This window comes from Nycticebus coucang, chromosome X (assembly GCF_027406575.1).
Source record: "Nycticebus coucang isolate mNycCou1 chromosome X, mNycCou1.pri, whole genome shotgun sequence".
NCBI classification, from domain to species: domain Eukaryota; kingdom Metazoa; phylum Chordata; class Mammalia; order Primates; family Lorisidae; genus Nycticebus; species Nycticebus coucang.
This window is the reverse complement of record NC_069804.1, coordinates 110,896,506-110,922,530: the sequence shown is the minus strand read 5'-3', so window position 1 is coordinate 110,922,530 and position 26,025 is coordinate 110,896,506. Positions and strand designations below refer to the sequence as shown.

The window sequence follows — 26,025 nt, the reverse complement described above, 5'->3', positions numbered from 1 at the left end:
CGCCCAGAGATAAAATTTTTTAATCCTAAAAGATATTAGCCATTAACATTCCTCTAAACTCGAGAAAACATGTTATGAAAGCCATTGTGCAATTAGTCCCATATTTAGTGTTTTTTTTGGTATCAGCCTTATCGAGATATGATTCATGTACCATAAAATTCACCCATTTATGGTGTACAATGCAATGGTTTTATTATATTCACAGAGTTTGCAGCTATCACCTCAATCAATTTTAGAATATTTTCACCACCTTAAAAGGAAACCCTTTACTCTTTAGCTGTCACTCTCTCCTAACCTCTCCATCCTTCCCTGTTCTAAGCAATCACTGATTTACTTTATGTCTCCATATATTTACCTATCGTGGATAAATCATATAAATGTAATCACATAATATATGGTTCTTATGACTGAGTTCTTTCACTTAACATAGTGTTTTCAAGGTTCTTCAATATTGTAGCACATGTATCAGTACTTCATTGCTTTTTATTACCAAATAATACTTCATTATTTGCATAATGCCACATTTTATCTATTCATCTGTTGATGGACATTTGGGTTATTGCCACTTTTTTGGCCATTAAGAGTAGTAACTGCTATGAACATTCATTATGAATTTTGTGTAGATGCATGTTTTCATTTCTCTAAAGTAGATACCTAAGAATGGATTTAACAACCAGTCATTTTTTAAGTCTACCTGTTTCTTTTCCTTTTTTTTTTTTTTTTTACCTGTTTCAATTTTAAAAATTATCAGTGAACTGGGCGGCGCCTGTGGCTGAAGGAGTAGGGCGCCGGTCTCATATGCCGGAGGTGGCAGGTTCAAACCTAGCCCCGGCCGGAAAAAAAAAAAAAAAAAAAATTATCAGTGAACTTTGCTATGAAAGAGGAAGAGCTTTCTTACACTTCTTCCAAATGCTTTTTTCCCCTATATCCACTATTTGTTATTTAAATTATTTTTACTTTGTCAGGGTTTATAACATTTACATTTTGTTGTACAGCCATAAATAATTTGCCTTTTTATCTGTTTTGTTTTAATTTCATATTAAAAGGATTATGTGCTTACAATAAGGCCTTGTGCCGTGAATTCTTGAATTCTTGACTTTGATTTATTTCCTGGTTGCTTGGATTTCATCATTGAGAAGTTCTTCCAAGAAGGGCTTGCGGGTCTGTATTTATTACATTCTTTCACGTTAAGAACATCTGCCAAATACCTTTATACTTGACTGGTATCTTGGCTGGATATTATATTCTTACGTTGCATTTTCTTTCCTTCAGCATTTTGTAGACGTTGTTTCATTTTCTACTGAAACTGAGTATAACTGTGAAGAAGTCTGAGGACTTTACTCTTGTTTTTCTCCCTCATAGGTAACTCTGTGTGTAACTGTGTGTGTGTGTGTGTGTGGAGGTGGGGGGGGAGAGAGAGAGGTATTGCTTAAAAAATTCTTTTTCTTTTTCTTGAAATTTAAGGATATAACTCAATGGCATTAGTTCTGTATCATTTTCCCTGGTACTTTTTAGAGATACTGGATTTTCTTATCCTCTATTTCTGTTTTTTCTTTTACTGTCTAATTCAATAGGAAAAAGAGAAAGATGAAAGCAATTAACTATGGTTAGCCCAACTCATTCCTCCATGCTAGTTGTTTTTCAGTCATTTTCTTTCTCCCTTCCCTTCTCTAACCCTCCCCTCCCCCTTCCTTCTCCTGTCCTTTTCTGATTTAATTATTTATATAAATTATCTTATTTAGGTTTAATTTGTTCTTTGATCTAATATTTTTCTCTTGTTTCATTATTGTGTCATCTTGTATTTGAACTCTTGTGCTTTTAAAAATCTATATTCTTATTAAGTTCACCTATAGTATAAAGTGCTCAAAATAAATTTACTTATTTTCCCAGGGTTATAGTCTTTTCCAGACTGGGTTCTTTGCCCATCCTGCAAATTGTTTTCATCTCTCCTCACTTCATGGCTATTTATATATCTGCCAGATGATTTGATTTCATTTCACTCATGTTTAATATGGGAAGTTTTTTCTGTAACTTTGCTTGCTCTGATATAGTATGTGAATTCTTTTAGATAGGCTTCTCACCTCAACTATCTATTTCCCACACCTAACTATACTTAAGTTTAAGAACTGAATATTGCTTTCTATATATTTCTTTACTTATGACTTGAGAGAAGCAGAAGAAGGCAACCTGGAGCCCTAGATTTTGGTTTCCTAAAATTCTCTTAAAAGCCCTAGACTGGGGCTTACTTGTCCCATCTCTCGGTGAATCCTCTAGTTCATACCAGCACCCTAGGAGATGACATTCTTTAGCAGTCTTCTCTGCCTGTTTTGAGGTCCCTCAGTGGTACCTTGAGTTATAAATCTTGAGGACTTTTGTTTTTCTGACTTACCTCAGGACTACCTACTCACTTGCTTAATCTGCACATTGCCACATTAGAAGGGATTAGTTAAGGAGCTTCACTGACCTAAATCTTCTGTTTTCTTAGCCTGATTTTTTTGAACTTTGTGACTTGAGTCTTTATTTTTGCCTCATTTTGTTGCTGCTACTGAATTTTTAGCTTTGCGTGTATGTGTGCGTGTATGCATTTCCCCCTTTCTCTCAACCAAAGGGAAATGAATTTATCACATTTTAAATGGTTGTTGAAAAACAATACAGAAATATATAAAGTATGTCCTCCAGTAACTTCACTGCCTCCACCCTACACAAATATTGTTAATACTCATTAATGGTTTTGGTGTATGGACTACCAACCTATCTAATGTACACATATGGGTTGGATTCCTAAATTTTTAATTTCATTCTAGAAAAGCATGATACTATATATGTGTTAAGTGAAAACAATGAAAGAAAAATAATACAGACAATTCCATAGATAATAAGCAAAAGATTTGAATAGACATTTTCACCAAAGATACTATACAAATATCAAATAAACACATGAAAAAATGCTCTATGTCATTAGTCATTAAAGAAATGCAAACTAAAATCACAAGAAGATATTACCATATGCCTAGTAGAATGGCTACATTAAAAAGGCCGACCACATCAATTGTTGGTAAGGATGTAGAACAACTAGAATTCTCACACACTGCTGGTGAGAATGTCTAATGCTGCAGCCACTTTTAAAAACAGTTTAGCTGTGTCTCAAAAAGTTAAGTGTGTACCTACCTTGTGATTAAGCCATTACATTCCTAGGTATTTACTCAAGAGATGTGAAAGCATATGTTCATACAAAGACTTGCACATGAATGTTTACAGCAGCTTTATTTATAATATCCCAAACCTGGAAACAACCCAAATGTCTAGTAACAGGTGAATAGGAATACTACTCAGCAATGGAAAGGAATGAATTATTGATACGTGCAACAATATGGATGAATCTCAAAATAATTATGCTAAGTGAAAGAAGCCTAACAAAAAGGAATACATATGTATGATTCTGGTTTTTATAAAATTCTAGAAAAATGAAAAAACTAGTTTTTATTGACAGAAAGCAGATGAGCACTTGCCTGGGGACAGGAGCAAGGAGGAAGGAAGAGATTACAAAGGGAAAAGAGGAAGATTTTGGGAGTGATAGATATGTTCATTAAGTTAATTGTGGTGATGGTTTCATAGGTGTATACATATGTCAAGATTCCTGAGGATGCACGCTTAAACATGTGCAGTCAAGATGTAAAAGAAAAAAATTGTAGAAAAATTTAACCTGGAAATTTTTCTGTGTCAGTGCCAAGGATCTACTTCATTCTCTTCTGTATCTGTATGGCATTTAATCATATGTATTTACAGGCAGTCCCAAGTTATAAACATCCAACTTAAGTACAACTCACATGGTCAGAGGCTATTACAGGTAATAGGTAAATGTACCTGTTCCAACTTACACGCAAATTCATCTTAAAAGAAAACCTACAGAACTTATCTTGTCCGTAACCTGGGGATTGCCTGTAGTGTGTTTTTATCCACACAGCCTTGGGTGGGTGACTCATCTTTTCCAGGTGATGAGGCCCCCTTTATTCTTTGTGGATAAGGATAAGAATGGCTTTTATTTGCTGAACCTGATTAACACATCTGACATCATCGGTCAGAATGTAATTTCTGAAACCTGCTGCTTCTGGCTGTCTGTGACCTCTTGTCTCATTGGACCCAGAAGACTCTTATTTATCCTAAACAAACAGATTAAGTGACCACAAACGATTTTTTCCATAAAATTATGGAGCCTCAGAGATAATTTAATTCAACCCCTTTATTTTTACAGAAAAGAAAGCAGGATAAGTGATTTACCTGAGATCATACAGATAGTTAAGAAGCCAGGGCTCCCATCTCCTAGTCTAGTTTTTACTGCACAGATGTCAAATAATTGCTTTTTTGCCCTGGGGTTGTTTTTATCAGCTCTGGATCAGTACATATTAATCTTTAGGAAAAACATACAAGCAAAAGACACTCTCCGTGAACCATTGTTAAAACTACATCTCTAGAGGAATTGGTCCATTTGCAGTTCTTTTTTCTTTGGAGCAAAAGGGTGAAAAGAATGACTCTAAAGTTAAAAAAAAAAAAATCAAGCCCCTGCTGTGTTTTGTACTATAAAGCTAATATGTCTCTCAAGAAATAATGGCCATTTCATCTCTTGCATGTCCTGGGCTTTCACCCCTGCTGTTTATTTTGACAGAACTATCCCAAATATCATGTGGCAACTAGGAAAGAAGTTTATTCTTTACTGGCTAAGACATTATAGATTTTGGTTACCACATTCTTTGTTCATTTATTAGTTTGTTTTTTGACAAATATCTAGGAATGCCTATTATGTGCCTGACATAGTTTTAGGTGGTGGGATACACTGGTGATACAAAAGGTTTCTTGCTTGTGGGGCTTAGATTTGGGGGGTGAGAGACACAGAAAATAAATAAGTAAATATATAATATTGTTTTATGTTGAGACTGCTATGGAAAACAATAATTAGACCTAAGATAGATGGAGTGCCAGGAATATATACATACGTGTATATACACTTTTTAAAAAGATAGCTTGGGTAAGTCTTTATAATAGGATGATATTTGAGCAAAGACGTAAAGGAAATGAAGTAGCAAATCCTGAGGGGATCTGGGGAAAGAACATTGTAGGCAGAGGAGGCAGGAGGTATATAGGTGAGTTTGTGTTTGACAGTTTTGAGTAAGGAACTAGGTGAGCAAGGGGGGTTGGAGGGATATGAGGACAGAGATGGGGTGAGAAGCAGATAATGTAAGACTTTGGTGGCACTTATAAGGACTCTGCCTTTTTTTTATTTTTTTTTTGAGATAGAGTCTTTGTCATCCCCTTGGGTAGAGTACAGTGGGGTCATAATAGCTCACTGTAACCTCAAACTCCTGGGCTCAAGTGATCCTCCTGCCTCAGCCTCCCAAGTAGCTGGGAGTACATGTGTGTACCATGATATCCAGCTAATTTTTCTGTTTTTAGTATGGATGGAGTCTTGCTTAGGTTGGTCTTGAACTCTTGAGCTCAAGCAATCTACCTGCCTCAGCCTTCCACAGTGTTAGGATTGCAGGTGTGAGCCACTGTACTCAGCCAGAACTCTTTTTTTTTTTTTATTCTGAGTGAGAAGGATGGCTCTGAGCAACACAATCTTATTTGTTTTCTTTTTAAAAATTGAGGTAAAATCCACATAGCATAAATAATTGTTTTAAACAATTTAAAAGTATACATTTCTGTGGCTGTAAGTACTTTCAGAGTGTTGTGTAACCATCACCACTGTCTAATTTTAGAACATTTTCATTGCCTCCCAAAGAAACTCTACCTATTAAGTAGTCGCTCTGCATTTCACCCAACCCCTAATCTGCTTTCTGTCTCTTTGAAGTTGCCTATTCTGGACCTTTCACATAAATGCAGCCATACAATAATGTGGCCTTTCGTGTCCAGCTTCTTTCATTTAACATAATGCTTTCAAGGTTCAACTATGTTGCAGCATGTATCAGAATTTAAATCCCTTGAATGGATGAATAATATTTCATCATATGGATATGCCACATCTTGTTTATTTAGTCATCCATCGATGGGCATATTGGCTATTGGGAATGTAATGCCACTGAACATTCATGTAAAAGTTTGTGTGTGGGCATGTTTTTCAGTTTGTTTGGAATAGAATGGAATTACTAGATCATATAGTAGTTCTATGTCTGATTTATATTTTAATGGCTCATTTTGGCTTTTGTGTTGTGTATAGATTGTATGAGGACAAGGAAAGAAGCAGGGAGATTTGTTAGGAGGCTATTGCAACTATCCAAGAGATAGATGATGGTGGTTTTGACTAGTGTAATTGGAGTGGAGGGGATGAAAGAGGATCAGATTCATGATAAGCATCAAAATTAGACCCAAGAGGATTTGCTGACAGATTTGATTTGTTTTGTGAGAGAAAAGAGAGGTATTGAGGATGATTTTTATGATTTTTGATCTGAGAAGTGAAAGGGGAGGTTAGTTGCCATTTGATTGAGGGAAGAGTGGGTTAAGGAGATTAGGGCTTTGGTTTGGGGCTTGTTGTGTTTGAGACATCCAAGTGGAGACACAGAATAGGCCATTGGATAAACAAGTCTGGAGTTTGAGTAAGAGATAAATTTGAGTTATTAGTCTATAGAGGATATTTAAAGCCATGAGACTAGATTAGAGCATTTAGAAATAATTCTAGATCGAGAAGAGAAGCAGCCCAAGGAAAAAGCCCAGACACAGTCCAAAGATTAGTGATCTGGGAGAGGAGGAGGGGCCTGCAAAGGAGAATGAAAAGGAGTAGCCAGCGTAGATGGAAGAGGAAACGAGGAGAGTGTGGTATTCTGGGAGCCAAGGGACATTATTTGAGTTACTTGAGGAAGAATGATATTTTTCCTTTTCTTGCTTTTCTTACTAATTCTTTGAGGTAAGGAGCCCAGGAACAATGTCCTTTCCTTTAGAGATGAAGACTGCCATTTTGAATCCCCAGGTCTATCCTTCATTAAGGTGATTAAGCTGAAAAGAATTTTTTTTTTCTGAGTATTGTCTCCCAGACATACTGCTTATTTATGGATATACCTAAGCCCCACTGAGGACATTTACACAAGAATTCAATTACCAGATATTTGAGTACCTACTCTATGCTAGTTTCTCTTCTAGGCATTGAGAACACAGCAGTGCACAAGCTATGTGGTCACTGATCTTATGGAACTTAGTCTAACAGAAGCAAAAGACATTCAACAAATCATTTGTTTAAATTATTGAATAAATTAAATAATTTGTTTAAAAGACATAAACAAATAGTTACATGACTGCTACCAATATATCAGGTTGTTTTGGGAGCACATAGGAAGGTTACAAATCTAGACTTGGGCTGGGGGTATGGTGGGAGAGATGTGGAGAAATAAGGAGAGACCTGAAAAAAAGGGGAAGAAAAGTGGCTATCGTGAAAAGACCAAATATTCCAGGCAGAGAAAAGAGGTAAGAGGGAGAACTTTGGTATATTCAGAGAACTGAAAGAACTTCATCTTTTTGAAATGTGAGGAGACATTTATGAAATGTGGGGGGTGCAGGAGGAGGCTGGAGAAGTGAGAAGGGGCCAAATCATAAGGATTTTTTTTGTTGTGTTAAGGAGTTTGAACTCAATCCCAACAGCAATGGGGAATCACTGAAGAATTTTTAAAGTGTACTTAGCTGGGCACAGTGGTACACACTTTTGGTCCCTGTTACTCAGACTAAGATGGGAAGATTGCTTGAGCCGAGGAGCTTGAGGCTGTAGTGAGCCATAATGGTACCTGTGAATAGTCACTGTACTCTAGCCTGGGCAACATAGCAAGACCTGTCTCTAAAAATAAATATATAAATGGGTGGCATGTGTGGTTCAGTGGGTAGGGCACCGGCCCCATATACCGAGGGTGGCGGGTTCAAACCCAGCCCCAGACAAACTGCAACAAAAAATAGCCAAGCATTGTGGCAGGTACCTGTAGTCCCAGCTACTTGGGAGGCTGAGGCAAGAGAATCGCTTAAGCCCAGGAGTTGGAGGTTGCTGTGAGCTACTGAGGGCGATAAAGTGAGACTCTGTCTCTACAAATAAATAAATAAATAATAAATATGTAAATACTTTAAAAAATGTTTATTTTAGAAAGATCACCTGGGCTTCCATTGTGAATGGTTTAGAAGGAGGCTGGACTAGAGGCAGGAGAGCCTGCTTCCTTTAAATGTTGGCTCTTGGTTTTTATCCTAGTGTGCCATTTGAAGTGCCAAAGCTGAAAAGTGGAAAGAGCACACTGGAGGCGGAGAGTGAGAGTCTGGATAGTTTCACAGCTGACTCAGACAGTACCTCCAGGTGAGTTTCCCCTCCATGTACCTTACCTCTGCTCAACCTGAGTTCCTGTTTTTGTTTTCTAGCATCAGGATGCAAGGCTTCTATTCTTTCAGTGTTCCTAATTTCTTAATAAAGTATTTTTTCTGACCTCACCAGATGTCTTTTGGTAGCACTTCTACTGATTTGGCTCTAAATACAACTTTATTTTTTGATTTATTTATTTTTTTCAGTCTTTATTTTATTTTATTTTATTATTATTATTTATGTTTATTTTTTTTAATTTATTGTATTTTTTTTTATTAAATCATAGCTGTGTACTTTATGGAGTATGTTAATGATTCTTCCTGATCCAGCAGCAACGGATGCTGCTCTCCCTTAGAAATAGGGGTATGAGTGTTTGTGTTTATGAAAAGTTGTTTATCTGATCTTTTGCATTCCTTCAAGTCAAATTACATGTGAAATGTACCCTCTAGATTTCATTATCATGATGATCCCAAGCCAATGGCTCTCCTTCTGTAGAGCTTTGGTCCTGGGGGAAGGAGAGGAGGTGACTTAGTTAAAACTTTTGAATCTACCTCCAGGAGAGACTCTCTGGATAAGTCTGGCCTCTTTCCAGAATGGAAGAAGATGTCTGCCCCCAAATCTCAAGTAGAAAAGGTAAGCTTCAGATTATTGGTCAGTTTGCCTGCCTGCCTGATACCTTCCCTTTGTCCTCTTCTCCCTTCCTTTTTCCTGCCCCCTCCCCTTCTCTCTTTTCCAGTTCCTTAGCTTCGCTTTTCCTGTTCCTTTCCTTGCCTTTTTTCTTTTAATTTTCTTTCTCTGTCAGCACTCCTCCCTTTATCCCTCCCTTCCTTTCTTCCCCAGAATCTAAATCAGGAATTTAACTAAACAAATTACAGTTCAGATTCCCTTGAAAACATTTTGTAAGGTTTTGGTTGATGTCATTGAGAAAATAGATTTTTTTTTTTACTACTTCTAAGGCATTTAATCTTTCCTTTAAGCTCGTCATAGTTTGCTAAAAATCTGAGCCTCATTCTTTTTAAGGCTTTCCTTCCTTACTCACTCTTTTCACCAACCCATCTGTCCTTTTTCCATTTCCTTGCCCCTCACTCCTTCCACCTACCCATCTGTCCTTTTTCCATTTCCTCACCCTTATTTCTTCCTAGGAAACTCAGCTTGGGGGTCAAAATGTGGTATCTGTCGATGAGGGTGAAATGATATTCAAGAAGAACACCAGAAAAATCCTCAGGCCTTCAGGTAGCTGGTTTCTCTTCATGGCCTTTTGGGACTAAAGTTCTGAGTACACTTGAAGTGCTCTTGGTATGAAGAATGGGTCTCTTTTGATTTGGGTTTTTGGTCTTCCACTCAGAATACACTAAATCTGTGATAGATCTTCGCCCAGAGGATATGGGGCATGAAAGTGGTTCTTTAGGAGACAGAAGCAAATCTGTCCCAGGTCTCAGTGTGGATATGGTAAGTGCCCTTGTGTTTCATTTGGTTGCTATATGAAATTTTATTTATCCTGAGTTGGCTTTAGTACCCGATACTCTCTCTTTTTTAATTTCAGATTAATATGAGGGTACACATGATTAGGTTACATTGTTTACATTTGTTAGTTATAGTTTAATTTGTAATTGAGCCCTTCACCCAGAGGCTGTACTATAAACTCTTATACTGTGCCCATTAAGTGAGAGCTTACCAATCCCCCTCCCTCTTCCCTTCTCCCCTTCTTCTCCTCCCCACTCCCCGCAATTTGAATTTAATTGTGTTTTTCTTTCACGTGGGAGTATAGTTGTTTATCTATTGGTTTCATATTAGTATTGCATACATTGGATACTTCCCATTTTTGTGATACTTTACTAAGAAAAATGTTCTTCAACTCCATCCAGGTTAATACAAAAGATGTAGAATCTCCATTTTTTAGAGCTGAATAGTATTCCATGGTAATATACATTGTTTATTATGGATTAGTACCTGATACTCTCAATCCATCTATTTAATTCTTTAGGAAAAGGCAGTATAAATCCTGATTCCCCTAAATTTCTGAAGTAAATCTGCTTCTTAATTTGCTTAAAGGAAAGCATTGTCTTTGCTGTTTCTTTTATTTTCAATATATTGCTGCATATATGGTTGGGGTCTCAAATAAATAATTCTTTTGATTAAAATGTAAAGATATAGATGAGTTAGGGTAGTCAAAAGAGAAAGAGTTGTAGCTCTTATGAAAAACATTAAATCTTCTTATTCTTTTGAAATATGAGGAAGATGGTTGGAACAGAGCTGGGAAGCCTGAAATGGGAAAACATATAAAATGAGGATATGTGCATACACATGACACCTCAGAGCTTTGCAACACTTATGGTTTCCACCAAAGAAAAGCTATTAATATTTGAAGCTTTTCTTATTTTTATTAACTCCAGATCTATATTTATTGCTTTAGGAAGAAGAAGAGGAGGAGGAAGAGGAAGAAGACATTGACCACCTGGTAAAGTTGCATCGCCAGAAGCTAGCTAGAAGCAGCATGCAAAGTGGCTCTTCCTTGGTAAGTTATATTAGTTCTGAGACTATAGACACATTGGGGTACCAAGAAGAAAAAGAGTGCCTCTCTAGAACAGATTCAGGACCTGACCTGGGGAAATCATTCTAGTTATTTTTTCCAGGTAAGCGGGATGCATTTGTTTGTTTTTATCCTCAGTTTAGACTATAGGTGTTTAGTGTACCAAATAGGTGAGTTCCTGAGCCTCTGCCCTAGAGATTATTACATTAGATAATTCGGGCTAGGAACATTATTCATCACAGCTTTGTGAACAGTAACTGTAATTCCTTCCCTGGGGTATGCAGGCTATGAAGTGAGCATGATCAGAATTTTTCATCATAGCCTACTACAAATTCTCACATTAAAGGAAAATTAGTGTCATGAGGAGGGCTCTGGCAGGATTAATTGGCATCAGGGTATGGCTAAGTATCAGTAATACTAGTCAGAATCAGGAAGTGAAAGGGAGATTTAAGAATCAGGACTTACTTCTGTCTTAAGTATGAAGGTTGATAGTTAGGGGAAACATAGGAACAAGGGTGACTAGGGTTTGTTCAAACACATTCACAGAAAGAGAATGTTGGCTTGCACAGCTTACTACTACCAGAGAAGGTGCTTTTTCACTTCTGGTAGTATTTCTTCCCTACCAACTCACTCCCAATTCTGGCCCAATCTCTTTTCTCTTAGATATTGTTAGAGATAACAGGTAGATAAAAGAAATCTATGGACAATTAAGGTACCTTGTTTTAATTAGTACCTTTAATTGAATTCCTTCTAGCTAATGTTTTAGCATACATAACAATTATGAGAAGTGGACTTACCTATACCATACTTGTCTACTACTTTCCCACCTCCTGGGACAGTGAAAATTAACAGTATAATGCTTAAAAAGAGGGGAAGAAGAGAAGCTAGGTGAGCCTATGTGAGCCATAAGCCGATTTAGTGACCTGAACAATTGTTAGTGTGCTGGTAGCTCTGTTTTATTCTCTGCGTCAAGGACTGTTGGCTGTGCTGGCTCATTGGAAGGGTACTGAATCTTTTGTTTTATTCAGTGACTGTGGCTTTATCATGAGAAAAAATGTGAGCCATGTGGTGGGGGAGTGTGCCTTCCTCAGATGTTTGTGAGTGCTTTATCTTCAGAGTACGATCGGCAGCATGATGAGCATATATAGTGAAGCTGGTGATTTTGGGAACATCTTTGTGACCGGCAAGATTGCCTTTTCCCTGAAGTATGAACAGCAAACACAGACTCTTGTCATCCACGTGAAGGAGTGCCACCAGCTGGCCTATGCTGAGGAAGCCAAGAAGCGCTCTAACCCGTGAGTGCTTCTGGAACTTGACTAATGCTCTGGGACTAGAGATCAGACCCTGGCATCTACCTAAGCAATTTTGAAGAGAACTTAACACTTTCTAGGAGTGGGAAGGAGTGATGTAGAAAAGGGACCAGTATTGGAAAAAAGCAGGAATGGAGTATGTCTAAGAGAGCTTGATGTGACATTCTTGACATTGCATTTCTCCATGGCATGTTTATATGGAGAGCAGGGAATTTGTGAATGGGCTTGAGGAAGGGAAGCGAATAGTGCTCTTTTTGGTTGCTAGATATGTGAAGACTTATCTTCTGCCTGACAAGTCCCGCCAAGGAAAAAGAAAAACCAGCATCAAGCGAGACACTGTCAATCCACTATATGATGAGATGCTCAGAGTAAGTATTTAGATACCAAGGGGTAGGAGAAATTTATCTTTTCCCCTAAACTGTAGCTATTCCTGTGCAACATGGCCATATAACATGGGTTTTTGTATCTGAGGATTCATTCTGGGCATCTGTTCACATCCTGACCTCCCACACAACAAAAGTGATATGGCTTTCTTGGATTGCTCTGAAGTTGGAGATTCATGTGGCCACAGATCTCATTTTTAAAAGTCGTTTGACATAAGAAGTCTCCTTGGCACTTCTTTTTGGAGTTTCCAGTGTTCTCTCATACACTCAAGGAAAAACAAATTAATTTGCTAGGTCCTACTGTGGAATATGGTAGGTTTTTGTAAAATGGGGTAAATTGAGGGAAACAAACTACTTAGGGACTAACGTAACTTGGCATTCAGAACTATGGACTTTGGGTGTTGATGCTCAGGTTTTAGAATTTTTTTTTTTTTTTCCTGAGGAATTACCCCTAACTAATCATCTTGGGCTTCTGCTTTCCCTCCACAGTATGAGATCCCAGAGTCTCTCCTGGCCCAGAGGACTTTGCAGTTCTCGGTTTGGCATCATGGTCGTTTTGGTAGAAACACTTTCCTTGGAGAGGCAGAGGTCCAGATGGATTCCTGGAAGCTTGATAAGAAACTGGATCATTGCCTCCCTTTACATGGAAAGGTAGTCTGCTTTAACAACTTCCACAGCTTGGATGTGAGGTAGATTTGTCTGCAGTGGCCTCTGCTGGTCTGTGTTGGTACTGTCTTCGAATGTAGTTTTCTGTAGACTTCTAGTGCACCCTGCTGGGGTTTTTGAGTTTGACAGCAATTTCAGAGGCACTTGTACATCAAGTGTGAGTTCTGTGTATGAAGTATGAAGCCATGGTTTTGCTTCAAAAACTTTGTCAGATGTGTGCCAAGCTTTGCCTCATAACCTTATAGAATCTAGGTATATCTTGATTTCCTAACTTTCACCTCTTCTTCAAGCTAACCTTCTAGGTGTATTATAATAGGCAGTCCTTTTCTAAGTTAACCTTCTCCCTAAAGAAGTGGGAACTAAAGCAATTCATGGAGCTCCAATTGCTGTACTCTTGCTTACACAAGCTAGGGAATATTTCACTTTGGAGATAGCACCTTAGGCAAGAGTGTAGCAGAGTGGCAAAATGTGCCTGGGATCTGAGTGCAGACCTGGATTAGAATCCTGGTTCTGTCACTTGCCAGTTAGGTGGGTCACCTAAGTTATAAAATCACCTAATTTCATTGGGCCTTAGTTTGATCATATATAAAGTAGAGATAGCAATAATTTTCCTCTTTTGCAGGGTTGTATACAAAGTACCAGTCAGTGACTGGCACATATGGACATTCAGTAGGTTACTATCATTTTGGTTAAAATGAAATTGATAAAACAAAAGTCTTAGTGACTTCTTGATGATCAGAACTATACAATGACACAGCAAAGTTCTTTTTAAAATTTTTTTATACTAGCATCTTAATTGTTTAAAACCATACACAGTACATAGAATAGCTATGGGAAGACAGACAAGAAACTAGTAATGGTGGCTGCCTCTAGGAAGAGAACTGAGGAGGAAGGGAGATTTAGTTTTCTCTGTATGTCTTTTTTTTTTTTTTTTTTTTGCAGTTTTTGGCCAGGGCTGGGTTTGAACCCGCCACCTCTGACATATGGGGCCAGTGCCTCACTCCTTTGAGCCATAGGCGCCGCCCTCTCTATATGCCCTTTTTAAACATTTGAACTTTTTATCATGTTAAGAAAAGCATAAGAGGATTTACATACACATGATTCAAAAGTAAAATAACATAAAATGTATAGAAATAACCACTGTTAATATAGGATGTCCCCAAAGTTGCCATACATAGGGAAAATGGGAAATTGTAGCTAACTTACCTTTACTTACAAAATATTCATTACAAAATTTTACAAAGAGGTGGCCAACACACAGAGAATATTCTGTAAATATTTACTTTGTAAAATTTTATAATACTTGGATATCCTTCTGAAATTTTTCTATTAAAGCAGCAAAGATATATATCTATGAATTTGTATATATATTTTTCATACAAATGGGCTCACATGAAACTCATGTTCATACATATCTTGATTTTTTTCATTTAATTAATCATGGATAGACGTTTTAAGTGCTGCATGCTGTTTCTTCATGTACTTGTATTATAATTTATTTATCATTCTCCCACTAATAGGCATTTAACTTGTTTATATGTTTTTTTGTTGCTCTTAAAACTGTACTGTATTATATCTTGGCCTTCTCATGTGAATGCGAGTATCAGAGAAATTCTTGGTGGTGGAATTGCTGAGTCAAAGGAAATGTACATCCAATATTTTAATATCTCTTACTCTCCCAAAAATAGTAACAGCATTAAATTTTCCCTTTAAATACTAATAAAAACAGGAATTAATTTGATAGACACAGTAGGGTGACTGTAGTTAGTAATATATTTCAAAATACCTAGAGGAGAAGATTGGAAATGTTACCAATACAATGATATGATAAATGTTCAAGGTGACGGATATCCTAAATACTCTGACTTGATCATTACACATTCTATGCATGTATCAAAATATCACATATACCTCTATAAATAGGTACAAATATTACATATTAATGAAACCAATCAAGAAAGAAACTATTACCAAACTAATTCTAATATGTTATCAGAAACTTAAAATTTTTTAACCATTTGGCACCCAAGCAATTCTTTCAGGGACCTGCGGTCGATATATTAACAATGTCACTCTAAACCATTATATACTACTACTAGTTAAACTGTTTTACATAAGACAAAAAACTGAAATTTTTACATAAGAGAAGAGAAGAAATTGAAGTATTTAATCTTTGCATATATTTTGAGCCAGAAAACGTACCACTGAAACAATTATGCCAGTTTCTAGCTTATGCTAAACTCTAATTTTTAAGAGAACACTGAAGTTCACAGTCTAGATATTAATAAATTGTATAGACATGTTATAAATAATAAAAGACCATTAATGTGTATGTATGTGTGTGTGTGTGTGTGTGTGTGTATATATATATATGTATAGATTCTATGTCTGTTGTTTCTGATTTTTGTTTTGTTTTGCCCTGGCAATGCATTTGTTCCCATTCAGTTTTCTCATGCTCGCATCCACTTCCTGATTCTTTGGTTTCTCTGCCATATACTAAACTCTATGTGTCCTGGGCATGTGGCATATTGATCCAAACCTATGGGGATTCTGCTTTTCTAGCATTGGTATGGTCAGTGGTGGGTACAGGGGTGGAGCAACCCCAGCAGACATAGGCAGATGAAAGGGCACCTCTAGTCTGTGCCAGCTCATTCTCTGGATACCAAAGCATAAAGTACAGAGTTATACATAGAGAGCCAACAGGGTGAAACGATTCTGCCATCCAAATCCAAAAATGATAGGCCACTAGCTGTTCATCACACACATTCATTTGCTCACTTTTACATGAACAAATTACAGTATTACATTCATTCAGTAAATACTTGTGGAGTACCTATTATGTGCCAGGTACTTTGATAAGCATTGGGCATACTATGATGAGTAAAATAGGCTTGATTTCTATCTTCCTTGCACTTAGATTCTAGTGGTACAGACAAATATTAATAAAAAATAACCCAAAGAAATGTAAAATTAAAAATTGTAGCATATTTAAATCTGTATAACAGAGTTCCACTACATCTAGCCCTCAAATCTTTGGAAGCCCTCATTTAAAAAGTACTTTTTATTTAAAAAATCATGCAAATGATATTTGCCATTCTCATTAAAATGACATTGTAGATGTTACTATAGAATAAAAAGAGAAAGCCCCCTGTCTTTCCCCATTCTGCTTCCCTCCCTAGAGGAAACAAGGGTTAAGTTTGTCTCCATCTTCGGTTTTTGAACTCTGGAACAAGTCTGTCTGAATTTGAATCCTGGCTGTGCCATTTATTAACTGTGTGATCTTGGGCAAGTTACTTAACCTCTCTGTTCCTCTGTCGCATAACTTGTAAAATGGAGAGAACAGTACCTATTTCATAGAAATTATCTTGAGGATTAAACAAAATGATATACTTAAAGTACTTATAACAGTACCTGGCATATAGTAAGTGCCATATATGTGATAATAATATTTTTTATTTTCATACATGTATGTGCATACATATATGTTCACATGTGAAAGTATGAATATATTTTAATATAAGTGGAATTTTTTCTATATCTTGCTTTTCTGACTTAATAGATCTTAGATATCTATCTATGTCAGAATGTACAGATTCACTGCATTCTTTTTGATGGCTACATGTCACATGTCATATGAGGGCATTAAAATTTATATATATTTATATATTGATTGACATTTAGGTTATTTCCACTTTGTGTCTATTATTAACAACGCTGGTAGCAATATTCTTCATCATGGTGTCATTCCTTTGTGAATTTGTGAGGCAACCTTGCTAGGAGACCTTTGAGAATATTTGGGATCTAGTAACTGTAATTCAAGTGGCATACTGGTATTGCAGGAGATCTTTTGTTGGTTCTGTATTTCCTTCTGAAGAATTGCCTTGGAAACCTCTGGCTGCCATGGACTTGGGGGACCCTGCATTGTATTCATAAGGAGAAGGATCCTGTTCCTGGGGGGGAAACGTCCCAACAATTCCTGAGAAGCCCAGCTTGACTTGTTGGGTTTCCCTGTGTTTCAGATCAGTGCTGAGTCCCCGACTGGCTTGCCATCACACAAAGGCGAGTTGGTGGTTTCATTGAAATACATCCCAGCCTCCAAACTCCCTGTTGGAGGTGACCGGAAAAAGAGTGAGTTTTCTTTGGGGCCCTGGATTTAGCTCTTAGGCTTGTGCACAAGATATGTGTGAGGCAGGTGCTAGCTACTGACTAGTACTGTTGGAGAGACCAGATTCGGATGTTCCTTGAATTTTCTAGGGAATATTCCTTTACTGAGGAAGCCTTCTCTGCATTTTTCAGCCAGAGGGGAATGCCTAAGGATTGACATTCCTTTTTTTCTTTGCTTCGCTCTTTCTCTCTCTCTCTTTCTTTCCTTTCTTTCTTTCACAGAATCTCACTCCGTTGCCCTGGGTAGAGGGCTGTGGTATCGTAGCTCACAGCCTAGCCTCTTGAGAAGCTGAGACTATAGGCACCCACCACAGTGCCTGGCTAATTTTTCTATTTTTAGTAGAGATGGAGTCTCACTCTTGCTCAGGCTGGTCTTGAACTCCTAAGCTCAAGCAATCTACCCACCTTTGCCTCCCAGAGTGCTAGGATTATAGATGTGAGCCATTGCACCTGGCCAACATTCCTTTTTTTTAAGCTATTAAATTAACTTGGTCTTGGTCCAGCTTTGGCAAGTTCCTATCAGGGCAAAAGAGAACAGAAACTTTGGAGCTGAGAAGGGTAGTTGGAAGGGGTGGTAAAGAATGAGACAGGAAAATGAAGGCTGAGGAAGAGTAATTCAACATGCCAGTCACTGTGTTAGTGATTATGGATATATAAATGAGTAATACATGATATTTGCTCTCCCTCAAGGAACTTAAGTTTTTACAAAAAATACAGTCATGTACTAAAAGGACACATATTTATAGGAGTGGTGAATTCTGTCTGGTTACTTTTGGGAGAGCTTTGAAGAGGAAGTAGCTGTATTGTAAGATTTTACCAAGAAGAAAAGGAGGAGGATGGGGAGAGAAGATTATTTCCAGAAGAGAGGATAGCAAGAGCAAAGGTTTTGCAATGACATAGTAAATATGGGGTTGTATGTGAGCATGGGAGAGTGAATCTCTTATATGAGTTTGCTATATGTAAGAGGGGGGCTGTAATTGGAGATGAGGCTGGAGCTTTACTGAAAATGACCTTGAACACAATGGTAAGGAGTTTAACTTGACCCATTAGCAACGGGAAGGCAAAGTTCTTCAGCCAGGTCTAATCTAGAGGACTTGGGGGAATCAATGTCATCCCCAAGGATGATATGCAGAATGACTAGAGAAGACAGGCAAATATAAAATCACAGGGAACAACAAAATTTTAAAGAATGAATAACAAAAGAAATGCCGGTGAAGTAGAGGGTTATCAAGAGAAGAAAATGCCAGGAGGGAGCTTCAAGAAGAAGGGGTAGGGGTTGTCAAGAGCACTGAAATGCTACAGAGAGGTCAGGCCAGATGAGGACTAAGAAGACATGGCTAATTGGCTATAGATTGCATTTTCAGGGGATTAGTGGAAGCAGAAACCAGATTTTACTGGAAACTAGGCTGATTGAATTAGGCAAAGAAGTAGAGGTGGTTAGTATGGACTTTTTTTTTTTACAGTAATTGATGGTGGAAGAAGGAAGAATCATAGAAGTGAATAGTTTGAGGAAGGCTTTCTTTTAAGGACTTTTTTTTTAAAAAAAAGAATTGAGATTAGCATCTATTTAGACTGAGGAAAAGGGTCCACTGGAGAAAGAGATATTAAACATGGGAGGTGGGGGTTGAAGTTAATGATACCCACTTAGTCCTGTGAAGTGAGGGTAGAATCAAGAACTCAAGTGGAAGAGTTCCCTCATTTTTAATTATTCAACAAATACCAGGCAATTTTGTGTCTCTGAGTCTCAATTTTCTCATCTACAAAATGAGGACAGTAACGGCATATATCTTGTAGAGTTGTTTTGAGAATTAAATGCTTACTAGTACCTACCACATAGCCAGTTTTCAATAAACACTTACTGCTATTGTGGTTGTTATTAACTGAGTATCTATTATTTAGTATCACACACTGTTCTAGGTACTGAGGATACCTAGAACTCAGGCATGGTTAGGATGTCATTTGAAGCCTTTAGGAGCAAGAAAAGGAAGTGCTCTGTAGATGAAGCTCAGGATAAATCTGGAGCTGTAGGGGCTCACTTGCTATGGCTGAAATTCCTTACAGGTAAAGGTGGGGAAGGGGGAGAGCTCCAAGTGTGGATCAAAGAAGCCAAGAACCTCATGGCTGCCAAATCAGGAGGGACTTCAGACAGCTTTGTCAAGGGGTGAGTCCCTGGGCCAGCACCAAACTAACCAGTTTTAGGACAAGAGAACTAAGAGAAGAACCCAATTTAACTTTTCTATGTTGTTATTATCTTTTGTGTCTTACCACCTCCAGCAACCAACTTTGTTCCTGAAATTAGGTAATTGCAAAACATCTCTTACCATCTTTGCTCTGGTCTGAGCTCAGTTTGGACTGGGCCATAGTGTTGATATCCAAAGAGGAGGCTGGTACACAGATAGGTTCTGACTTTTCTCTGACTCATGCTCTTTATTAATCCTGGGTAAAAATCCACATCTGCAGAGTCTCTAGATTTGGAAACTCAAAGTTTTGTTCTCCACAGTTTTTAAGCAAGGCTAGCTTTCCCTAAATTATAGATTACCCACTAACTTAAGTTTTCTAACAAATCATGTTTGGCTAAGCCTATAGGTATTAATATTGATTTTATTTACAAAGAACCTTGCCTAGTAGAAATGGAAGTAAATATTTAAAACCCATTTTTGGCGAAGCACAGACAACAGTCCCACTAATAACATTATATTCATTTTCTGTCCAGGTTAAAGGAAATTGAATCAGGTTAATGATCTAGTGGAGGTAGTACAGTAGGAACTCTGCTTCAGCAGATTCAAAAGCTGGGTGTGTGCACTAGGATTTGGGTGTTGACTCACCTTGCTGGGCTAGGCCTGTGGCAGGGGAAGGGGGAATTTAGATAGACATTGCCAGCTTTGAGTAGGCCATTGACTACTCCCCACCCTCTGCCAGATACCTCCTTCCCATGAGGAACAAGGCCAATAAGCGTAAAACTCCTGTGATGAAGAAGACCCTGAATCCCCACTACAACCATACATTTGTCTACAATGGTGTGAGGCTGGAAGATCTACAGCATATGTGCCTGGAACTGACTGTGTGGGACCGAGAGCCCCTGGCCAGCAATGACTTCCTGGGAGGGGTCAGGCTGGGTGTTGGCACTGGTGAGAGCCTCTCCCCCATCTTCACTTGTCTGAAAAGCTTTTTGTCTATTTCATTCCCCATAGCATCCCTGCCTTACACATGCCACAGAGTTCCTCTCTCACGAGAGTTGTTTTCTTTCCTTTCAGTTAACATTCAACAAACATTTATTGAGTGCTTACTGTGTGCCAGGAGTAGGGTAAGGCTGAGCTCATGCACTATTGTGTGTACAGATAAATGTGACCCTGATTTCCAGGAACTCCATCATCTTTTCACTGAAAAAAACCTACAAACCTACCTATATATCCATACCTATTACCTTTTATCTGCCACCCTAACAAACAAAAAACAAGCTCTCTCCAAGTGTTCTGGACCTCTTGGTCTTCTCATTGACTTCATTTCTGTAATCTTCATCTGTCAGTTTCATTCTCCCTACCTACTAGAGGGTAATATAGATATGCTCTGGTATTTTCAATCTTATTAAACAAAATAAAACCTCTTGACATGTCCTCCATCTAAATTCTTAAAAATAATTGTCTCCATTTCCTCACCTCTCCTTTAGTTCTCAATCTACTGTGATCTGGCTTCTGTCCCACTACTCTGCTGAGCAATTTCTCCTGCCAAAGTGTTGTTCTCATCTCACTAGAATTTTCATCACTATTTAACAGAGTGCATCACTCCCCTTTTCTTGGAACACCGAGCTTCTGTTGACACCACATTCTGATTTCCCTAAATTCACTGCTCATCCCTTCGCAGTTAACTTTCTTTGTGGGTTCCTCTTTCTATACCCAAACTCTAAATGTTGGTGCTTCTCAGGGATTCATTTTGAATCTTCTTTGATTTCCCCCTGAGTCTCTGCATGCCTACGGCCTTAAGTACTACTTGTATATTAACTACCCACACAAAGCGTTTAACACAAAGCATCTGCATGATGTTTTTACATATGTAAGCTAGTTCATGTCAGTTTCCTGTTAAAACCCTTCTGTGGCTTTTTATAGTACTAAGAAAACAATCCAAAGTTGTTATCATGCCTAGAGGCCCTCATACAAGCTGAGCCCGCTGTTCCTTTCTGATGCTTCTTATATCACTTTTTTGCTTGGTCACTGTGCTCCAACCGCAATGACTTTCTGCTCTCCAAATATACCAAGCAGCTCATTTCCTCTTCAGAACCTTTGTAGTTTTTATTCCCCGTGTCTGGATAGTCTGCCTTCTTCCCATCTTTCAGGTTTCTACTCAAATGTCTCCTTCTTAGAAAGTCCTGCAGACCATTCCATCTGCACAGTACATCCTGATCCAAGCATTACAAATCACCCTATTTATTTACTTCATAACACAGACCTCACTATCTGAAATATTTTCATTGGTTTGCTTCTGCATTTTCTGTCTTCCCTATTCAAATGTAAGCTGTCTGAGAAAAGGGACTTTCTCTGCTTGCTTACTATATCTCCAGACCCTAGAAGAGTACCTGGCACATAGTAGGCACGCAGTAAATGTTGTTGAAGTCTGCAGCTAGAGAAAAAGGTGTTAAGCTTTTTAAAAATACTGTAAGTCCAGTTGTCAGTAAAGGAAGGGTAGTAGCTCTGGCATGAGGTGTCAGATACTAGAGCTCTGTAACAGTCTCAGGATCAGAAGTTTAGAGTGTGTACCATTTGGAGTCCCATTTCGTCAACCTTAAGTCTCTCGATAGAGTCTCAGGAGCACAGATTTATCTGTTCGAGATCAACAGCGAACACTTCCCCAACTGTTGTCCTCATTAGCTTCTCTTCATAGCACACTGTCATTTATGTGACAGCTACCCTTGCTGTATAACACATTTTCCCTGGTGGGCTGAGGAGAGGGGCCCCTGTTCAGCCTCCTCTGGTGTTTTTCCTCAGGGATCAGTAATGGGGAAGTGGTGGACTGGATGGACTCGACTGGGGAAGAAGTGAGCCTGTGGCAGAAGATGCGACAGTACCCAGGGTCTTGGGCAGAAGGGACTCTGCAGCTCCGTTCCTCGATGGCCAAGCAGAAGCTGGGTTTATGAGTCCCTGTTCTCCTCTGCAGGTCTAGCCCTGGCCAGGGCAAGTCAGAGGAAGTGAAGAAACCAAGAGCAAAGATTTATAATTTAAAGTGTGTGTGTTGTGTATGTGTGTGTACAAATGTGTATTTCTGCAAATCTCATTATGCTTGTTAGCAGGCTCAAGAATAAGGGTCTCTTTAAAATATTTTTATTTGTGCATAATCTAGTATGTTTTCAGAGGACATCCTTTCTTAGATCTTTATGAGGTTTGATTAACTTAAAAATTCTTTTGAAACAGCCTTTTCTCCTTTATCTTGCTCTTCTTGTTCCTACTTCCCCAGGAAGCCCTGGCTACCTTTGGCATTAGTACCAGTCTGTGTTTCCAGGTGTGCCTGATCTGAGGCCAAGGCTCTGGGAAGTAGGGTTGGGTTACTAAAGACAGAGCAATATGGGAGAGAGGTGAGTGGTTCCCCTCCTTCCTCTCTAATGTATGCTTTTAACTCATTTTCTACCTTGATAGATTTCCATAATTTGCCTTTTAACTTTTCTTGTTTTTAAACAGTTTCCATCTTGTTTGGGTCTAGTGCTTTTCTTTGAAAGGCTAAGAAAATTACCCAGCTTTTTTCCAGTTCTAGACACCTTTACTAGACCTCTGGGGGACTCTTGTAATGGAACCACTTTAGAAAAGCACTTTAATTAGATAATGGCCTTTTGACTAAGTCATGAACATGTCCAGTGAGAGCTTTTAGCTGTTCCCAGGGGACCTGAGTGAGGGAAAGTGTCTCACAGCCCATGTTGAATTCTCTGCATTTTATATGGATACAGCAGTTGTTGGAGAGTGAGTGCCTATTTCTCTAATAAAAGATGACATATCTTCACTCTCATGTTCCGTATCTTTCTCAGTGTTTGTGTCTGGGGAGTGTTACCACACAGAATGTGGTCTGTATACCACTGTCTTAGCCGGGAGAGCCAAGTATTGTCTAAACTGGTCCAGTGTTTCTCCAGGCTGGAGATTGTTAGGGTTCCAGAGAAAGTTAGCCAGAGACTTCTTACCTCATGTGGATTCAATTCCTATTTTTGGTATTTGTTTCCCAAACAGGACCTACATATGTGGGTGTGGTGTTTTGAAGTTTTTCAAAGGGTCTGGTGAGCTACATTTCATTTTCTTGTACTCATTAATCCAAATTGACCTTTTGATTCTTATAAGTGTATCTATACAATGTTGTATGTGGAAGGAGTCTATATCAGAAAAGAAATCTCTTTCAGTAGAGTCAACTGTTAGCTGATTTCCTGTAAGGACATTGGATTGAGGGCAGCTAGGTGGTTTCTACTGTATGTATGAGCTTGCATGGAGGAATGTTTTTAAAAGATTAATTTGGTGTAGATTGATACTGTAATGGAAGGTATATCTTGGGATCCTGGGCTGTAACTTTCTCTTTTGTTTCCCACCCCCTAAAATGTATGTGTGCTTCAATAAAGCTTTCTCACTTGTCAAGTGTTTGCATTTGTTAGTTCTATAGATGCTTTTGTCTTTAACGTCCTAACTTACTGCTGCTTTTCCCATGGTTTGAAGGGTGAGAACCAAATGACAAATGCTCTTCCCTAACCATCTGTGCTGATTTGAAGAAAATGTGTCTTTCCCCACATTGCTGCCTGAAACCTTTGCTGATCTCTGATCCCTTATTCTTTGTGTTTGGTATTAACTTTTTATTTTGCATTTTAAAAACTGTCAGGCATCTTGCCTGACATGGAATGCCAGGAGAGAACAGAGGACCCATCTTAAAAGTGGTGCCACTTTTCTCTCTCTCTCAAGGAGCAAGGGAATTCCTCCTTTAGCTTTGTAGACCTTCCTATGCTGGAAGAAGGAGAGAGATGTTACACCTGAGGTGAGGAAAGATATTCCCTTCCATAAGTACTTCTGTCTACGTCCTTCAATTTCTCTGGGAGGTGGGGACTCTCCCCTTTACTCCTACTACCATTATTTCATTTTGAGAGAGAAATTAACACAGATGCTAACTAACCATCTCAGAAATAAGACTGTGGGTTTCTAGGTAGAGCCTGAGCAATTCCTGACTTCTTGTGCAAAAGGGCATTAATATATATTGAATGCCTTTTTGATATATATTGAATGTATGAGGCTTTATGTGTTATTTCTTTAAAATCTCCAACCGTCTTATGAAATAAATCTTTCCTTTTTATAGATGAGGTAACTTAAGTCCACAGTCATGTGACAGGGTTGAGATTTCAACCAAAGTCTGACTGTACTGTACCATGCTGCCTCCTGTGAGAATGATGTGTGTTATGGGCACAGGGTCAAACAAGGGGTGACCTCTTAGTTGAGTCCTAAAGAAATAAGTTTAATTTACAAAGTAGGACAATCAGAATGCTTTGGATATTACCTAGCCAACATAGTGACTGTATAGCATGTGTATATGTGTGTGTGTGTGTGTGTGTGTGTGTGTGTGTGTATGAGAGAGAGAGAGAGAGAGGAGAGTGGGATAGAGGAGAGGGAAGTGGGAGGAGAAGACAGGGGGAGTGTAGCAGAAGGTAGAAGCAGAGACAGAGAGAGGCACAGAGAGACAGAAATAGACATGTGGGTTATTAAAAAAGTTTTGAGATATACAAAATCAAGAAACAAAATTGGGCGGTGCCTGTGGCTCAGTGGGTAGGGCGCCGGCCCCATATACTGAGGGTGAGGGGTTCCAACCTGGCAACCCAGCCAGCTAAAACAGCAGTGGCAACTGCAACAAAAATAGCCGGGCGTTGTGGCGGGCGCCTGTAGTCCCAGGTACTTGGGAGGCTGAGGCAAGAGAATCACCCTAGCCCAAGAGCTGGAGGTTGCTGTGAGCTGTGATGCCACAGCACTCTACTGAGGGTGACAAAAAAAAAAAGAAACATAAAATCTGCATGGATGGAAATAAATGAATTCCTCCCAGCAACATGGATAAGCCAAACAAGTTGAAATTTGCATGGCTGAATCAGGAAGGATGGTGTTGGCTGTGTTTCTTGGAAGTGAAATAATGGACCATAACACAGCCTGTCTCAAGACTTTCATAGCGACCCACTATATACAGGGTTGGGGTCTGGCTTTGAGCCTGATTCTGCTGCTGTCTCTTTCCCCTGCTTTAGGAGTTGGGATTTCTTGAATCATTATCTGCTAAGGAGGTTACAGTAAAACCTTACTTAAAGAAAGGAAGAATGGGGTGGCGCCTGTGGCTCAAGGAGTAGGGCACCGGTCCCCTATGCCGGAGGTGGCAGGTTCAAACCCAGCCCCGGCCAAAAAGCACAAAAAAAAAAAAAAAAAAAAAAAAAGAAAGGAAGAATGACTTGCCTTGACTATTCAGAATGAAACAAAAGATCTTCAGTTATTTTATGCTTGAGGAGCATTTATATGCAAGAGTCAGGCCCACCTGGGAACTGTATTCAGAGGATAGTGGGCCTTCTGCGTTTGGACCTTAGACCTGCTAGCACGTGCTGGTTTTCTACTTGAAATGTCAGTGATAAAGGACAGGGAAGGGCGTTCATCTTGCCTGACATGGAATCTTTGCCTT

The 26,025-nt window shown here is 38.7% G+C and overlaps 1 protein-coding gene across 3 annotated transcripts in view; it reads left to right on the top strand.

The window, feature by feature from the left end:
- SYTL4 (synaptotagmin like 4) overlaps nucleotides 1–23,969 on the top strand; it is a 61,013-nt gene extending 37,044 nt beyond the window's left edge. For all 3 annotated transcript variants that reach the window (XM_053580672.1, XM_053580671.1, XM_053580673.1), the window contains 12 exons: nucleotides 8,213–8,314; nucleotides 8,875–8,950; nucleotides 9,460–9,550; nucleotides 9,663–9,766; nucleotides 10,731–10,832; nucleotides 11,964–12,142; nucleotides 12,423–12,525; nucleotides 13,030–13,191; nucleotides 17,226–17,334; nucleotides 19,432–19,531; nucleotides 20,290–20,498; nucleotides 22,350–23,969. In XM_053580672.1, the coding sequence (XP_053436647.1) occupies nucleotides 8,213–8,314; nucleotides 8,875–8,950; nucleotides 9,460–9,550; nucleotides 9,663–9,766; nucleotides 10,731–10,832; nucleotides 11,964–12,142; nucleotides 12,423–12,525; nucleotides 13,030–13,191; nucleotides 17,226–17,334; nucleotides 19,432–19,531; nucleotides 20,290–20,498; nucleotides 22,350–22,498 (1,486 nt within the window). In that variant the 3' untranslated portion in view covers nucleotides 22,499–23,969. The remainder of the gene's footprint in view (nucleotides 1–8,212; nucleotides 8,315–8,874; nucleotides 8,951–9,459; nucleotides 9,551–9,662; nucleotides 9,767–10,730; nucleotides 10,833–11,963; nucleotides 12,143–12,422; nucleotides 12,526–13,029; nucleotides 13,192–17,225; nucleotides 17,335–19,431; nucleotides 19,532–20,289; nucleotides 20,499–22,349) is intronic.
- The last annotated feature ends 2,056 nt before the right edge of the window (nucleotides 23,970–26,025 follow it).